The sequence below is a fragment of the Oryzias melastigma genome, linkage group LG20, assembly GCF_002922805.2.
Source record: "Oryzias melastigma strain HK-1 linkage group LG20, ASM292280v2, whole genome shotgun sequence".
NCBI classification, from domain to species: domain Eukaryota; kingdom Metazoa; phylum Chordata; class Actinopteri; order Beloniformes; family Adrianichthyidae; genus Oryzias; species Oryzias melastigma.
The window spans coordinates 19,287,238-19,292,614 of record NC_050531.1 but is presented as its reverse complement, the minus strand read 5'-3'; the positions used below and the strand labels follow the sequence as shown (position 1 = coordinate 19,292,614).

The 5,377-nt window shown below is 47.8% G+C and overlaps 1 protein-coding gene across 6 annotated transcripts in view; it reads right to left on the bottom strand.

Annotated features, from left to right (window-relative positions):
- Positions 1-5,069, bottom strand: part of arhgap12b (Rho GTPase activating protein 12b) — a 62,437-nt gene extending 57,368 nt beyond the window's left edge. For 3 of the 6 annotated variants that reach the window (XM_024279597.2, XM_024279600.2, XM_024279602.2), the window contains exons 1-2: positions 4,911-5,068; positions 1,261-1,983 (exon numbers count right to left, since the gene is read on the bottom strand). In XM_024279597.2, coding sequence (XP_024135365.1) covers positions 1,261-1,911 — 651 coding nt within the window. In that variant the 5' untranslated portion in view covers positions 1,912-1,983; positions 4,911-5,068. Of the gene's footprint in view, positions 1-1,260; positions 1,984-4,679 lie in introns of all 6 variants that reach the window. The other 3 variants (XM_024279599.2, XM_024279603.2, XM_024279598.2) reach the window with 2 other exon arrangements.
- Positions 5,070-5,377: the final 308 nt, after the last annotated feature.

The window sequence follows — 5,377 nt, the reverse complement described above, 5'->3', positions numbered from 1 at the left end:
CCCAGATAATGAAAGGAGCTCCCATCAGGAGAACGGAGAAGGGAAAAAAAGAAGGAGCCACTCCTGAGAGTCAGCGGAAAAAAAGGGATTCCCATTTAGAAGACTGAAAACCAAACTGTCACATTTCAAAATGCTCAAACATTTAAACCTTTACGTGAAAGTCGAGGCCCCGGGGCCAGATCAGGCCCTCCAGATCATTTCATTATTATAAATAATGGCCCAATGTTATCTTGCACTTATTTCTAGCTTTTATAATTTTGACAAAATATATTCTTATGGAGGGCTGCGCGGTGGAGCAGTGGTTAGCGCTCTTGCCTCACAGCGAGAAGGCCCCGGTTCGACTCCCGGCTGGGACCTTTCTGTGTGGAGTTTGCATGTTCTCCCCGTGCATGCGTGGGTTTTCACCGGGGACTCCGGCTTCCTCCCACAATCCAAAAACATGCTTCATAGGTTGATTGGTGACTCTAAATTGCCCCTAGGTGTGAATGTGAGAGTGGATGTGTGTGTGATTGAGGCCCTGCAACAGACTGGCGACCTGTCCAGGGTGTACCCCGCCTTCGCCCTTCAGTAGCCGGGATAGGCTCCGGCACCCCGCGACCCCGAAAGGGAAGAAGCGGTCAAGAAGATGGATGGATGGATGGATATTCTTATGGAGAGTAGTGTTAAATTTTTTTAATTTTTAAATTTTACTTTTAGTGTGTTCAATAAGTGTTTTTTTTGTTCGGCTCACAATCTAAGTTGTGTTTTGGATTTTGGCCTCCTGTGTGATTGAGTTTGACACCCCTGCTTTACAGGTTTTTTTTACTAAAATTACTCAAAAACTCAATTTATTCTTGTTTTTAGATTTGTTTTAACAACCCCATGATTAAAAACCAAAACAGAAAAAACGTTCGACTATGAGTTTACTATTATTATTATTTAGTCAGGGGGAGACTTATTATTATTGTTATATTTAGAATATTTTTGTTGTCTTTTTTGGTCTGTTTTCTGTATCTGATAAAATTCTTGGGAAAAGTAAGCCGTTTAAATTGACTCCATCAAAAAAGAGTCAATTTTAACAGCAGATGAATAAAAGACGCTGGTCTTCTCCTCAAGTTTCCCAGAACATTAACTTTTCAGCTCAGATCTTCTATAATTTAAAAGACAGACGATGCAGGTGTGTGAATCAAAAGCCATTTTCCATACTTTATGGTTTCCTGGGAAACATCTAAAATCCCTGAAGCTGTAAAACCCTCCAGCTGGCGTTTCAGTGCGTCGTACCTGCATGTGCTCCGTCGAGCTGCTGCTCAGCTCGTCCCCGGACTCCGAGTCGTTACGGAGCTTGTTCGGACCGTCCCCCCGCAGCTCGCTCATGGGGGCGCTCTTGTCGAGGCTACCCCCTCGCAGTGGGGGAGAATCCGCCCGGTTCCTGGGCAGAGAGGAGCTGTTTCCATGGTGATGATTGTTGTTGTTGTGAAGGAGGACCAGTTCTGCCACCAGCTTGCAGTGATGCGGACTTCCCAGGTTCTGGTTGGCATCCTTGGGGAGTGCCGGTGGCGTGACGCGGTCAGAAGACGGCGAAGGCGTAGAAGATGGCGACGGACGACCGAAACTGGACATTTCCGGCCTGCTGTGGTTATCGTTGGGCTCCCGGCTGATATCCAGAACCGTGGGTTTGGCTTTCAGGGCAGGTTTCTGCGGGGGCATGAGGGCCCGCCGCACCTCCTTGACGTACTGCGCCGGAACATAGAACGCCTTAGCGCTTTCGTCCCTCTTGACCTGCCACCAGTCCTCGTTGGTCTTCTTCACAAGCATGTAGCATTCTCCCTGACGGATGGTCACCATCTTGTCTTTGGCCTTGTACTCGTAGTCGTACTCCACCTCGATGTAGACCTGTCCCGGGGGGACCGGAAGGCCCTCCCGGTCACTCATGATTGCTGGATCAAGCTTCTCCGCTCAGTTGCTCTGAAATCCAGACCTCATGTCAACCGGGGGATTCGTCCGCTGCAGGAGACAAGATTCACAAGAGGTACATTAGAAGACATCTCAGACCGTTATGAAACCGAAACAAGGTAAGAGCCAATAATCCGCACAGGGAAGCTTGTGTTTCATGACAAATAACCCCACTTGTTGCTCTTTTGACGAGATAATCTACAGCCATGAACCGCTGGTGACTGGACTGAAGTGCCCCACAGGCAGATGACACCTCCTGATGATCCAAAACCACAACACAATCCACACTGATTGTTTTGGTAACCGATACAACGCTAAGGACATTCAGCCCAGGAACCCAATCCGCCTCAGCTGACGACAACATGACCCCACTCACTGATCCTGCATGCGAACCGCAGACGACAATGGCTCCCGGGAGGCTGCGTTCCCTCAAGGGCGGCATCCAAAAATAAGTTTAGTCTTTCTCTTCCAGCGCCGCTCTGCGGTTTACCATCATTATTCAGCGTTCCAGACAGGACACATTCGGAAGCCGTTAAAAGCTGGATGGGATCTTTCCGCCAAATCAGTCGGAGCGTGAGTCAGGAGACAGCTGGGGTTGTTTTAGGACCAGGCCCGTCACTGATGCATATACGTGGTTCTCACTTGACCAAAATAAACACCCGCACCGTCCACGTATCAGATTCCGCTCCTTCCTCCTTGAAATAGCACCCGGACAGAAAAGATACCCCGAGCGGGAAGGCGATAAAAGCAGGTGCTTTTAGTGAGCCGTGCCAACACGGCGTCGAATCTGCACGAGGCCAGACCTTCTGAGAAGGTGGAGCGCAGACTGACAGCTACACACCCCAAATAGATCTACAAAGTTGGAACCAAGCGACAGGCTCCTGATGGGCTAAAAAGGTTTCTGCTGTAGCACACACTCAGTTCACGCATCTGTGAATGACAGAGTCTGTAGAAGAAACATCTGTCCGTGTGAGGGGAACAGTAGTGGGTACTACCACTTTGATGCAGAAGGAACTACAGGATTCAATCAGATTTATAGGCAGATCCAACACATTTAAGACCTATATGATGAGGTTTTGACATGTTCTTGAGGTGTTTTTCTTATGTTGGAGGACATGTATAAAGAAGCTTAAAATATTATTTCTGAGCATTTCTTTATTCTTATCATTGTGAATCAGGAGCAGACAAAAAAATGTAGTTCAAAAAAGATTGTACCATATTTTTCGGAGTATAGGTCGCAGGTTTTTTTTTTTGCATAGTTTGGCCGGGGGTGTGACTTATACTCAGGAACGACTTGTGACTTTTTTTTTTTAATGACGGAGTTCCTTTAACCCTTGTGTAATCCTATGGGGTCCGGATGACCCAACGCTTACACTGACGTGTTATCTATCCCATGACAAATGTGGATGAATGAGGACAGGGTTTCATGTCTGCCACGGACACCAGGGACAATCAGAAATCATTGAGGAAAAAAATTGTTCAATGCACTGTCTTGTGGGGTCCAGATGACCCCAATCCCAAAGTCAACATAAGTTGTTAGATAGCAGTTAAAGAGTTTAGTTGACTTGTTAGCAGGTTTTATCCTTCAGGGGTCACCATAGTGAATCAGCGTCTATCATCTAATCCTGTCTTCTGCATCTTCTCTAACAGCAGATACCTTCATGTCTTCAGTCACATCCATAAACCTCCTCTTTGGTCTTCCGCTTGGCCTTTTTCCTGCAGCTCTAGACTCAGCATCCTTCTACCAATATATTCACTGTCTCCTCTGGACATGTCTGAACCATCTCAGTCTGAATCTCATAACTGGTTGGGCAAACATTTGCAGAAACTGTCCTAAATAACAACAGATTTGTTGAATTTGGCTAAAATGACATAATCATAATTAAAACACCACTGGGATCGATTTTACAGTAGTTTAAAAGATGAGCGGAGAGGGACAGAAAGCATGTGGAAGTTGGCTGTAGCTCAAGGCATGATGTCACCACTTGGCCTGGGGTGCAGGATTTTACTGCAACAAGTCAGGACTGACTCAACAATGCAGAACATGCAGCTCCCCTTCCACAAACTTCTGCTGCATCTGAATCACTGCGAGGCCCCTCGGGGGCCAACTTGTTGCATCCTCAGAGGTTGGAATAACAGCTCACCTCTAACCGCCTGTCTGGCCTCCCCGCCAGCCTCGTGCTGGAAGAGCTGCGTCAAAAACATCTCCAGCAACAATCTGCTGGCAGGTTGACGTCCACGCGCACATGTGGGATCAGAGCGTGGGCTTCTGTCTGCGAGCATCTGCAGAGCAGCAGCAGCAGCAGCCCCCCTGCGCCTCCCCTCACGAGCTTCATCAGAAACAGATGTGGCCATGCGTGCACGCGGGTTCTTCCGCTCACGTGCGGACAAATGAAGGCAGACCTGTGGAAGGTGATCTGACCACAATTAGTCTGGTTTTGGTCTGAGTGATCAGAGTGGATCTGACGCGGGGAGGGGGGGTCCACCCCCCCTACATCCACACAGGCTGCAGGAACACAACAAAAGGAGTTTAATCCGCGTGCGTTTTTAACAAAGGGCTCCACATTTATAAGGATCTCTGGGGGAGGGAAGGGACGCGCTTGCACGAGAACCCCCCTACCCCACCCCTCCCTCCTCCTGCTTATTTGAGCCGCAAATTAGTGAACGAGGAAACCCCCCTCCCAATAAATGAGGAGATGGGGGTTCTGAAGGAGTCCTGTCATCACGCGGGGTTGTTAATTACCCACCTGGAGGGGTTGCGCAGGAGGTTGCTGCTCCTCCAGCAGGATGTATCCCTCCTGAGGGGAGCTCGCGCGTGGACAAAAGCGGCGCAGGTTCACGCGGGGTTGAATCTCCGCGCGCCGTTGCCGCGCAGAGATTCAACAAGGTACCTCCACTTAGCGCCGCGCGCCCGAAGCTTCACGAAAAAAAAAATAAACAAAAAATAAATAAAATATATTATAAAAGAGCGAACTCACCCTGAAACACGCGCCGAGGTTAGAGGCGCGCGGGGGAAACTTTCCAGCCTCCTTCGGTGTCCGCAGCTCCGCGAGAGTCCGCTGCAGCAAACTGTTCACAACCCTCCTCCTCCTCGCGAGGCGTCGAGCTCAGGATGCTCATACAGGTGACATCCGGTCACAGAGTTTCAGAATAAAAGTCAGTAAAACCATAACAACACTGGGGAAATAACACATTTTCCCTTGTTATTTTGACCCAAATTGTCCCAAGTGTGTGAATGTTGTAAAGAAACATTTCTTGGAACCAACATTAATTTATTTCAAGTAATAAATAAAAAAAGGGGGGAAAAAAATTCATAAATTACACTACTTTGGCTTTGTAACTTTGTGCTTGTTTCCTCTAATTTGCTCTATTAAAATAATTAATAATTATGATTTATCCAAAAACAAAAATGCGATGTTTGTTTCTTTTTTTTTTTGGGGGGGGG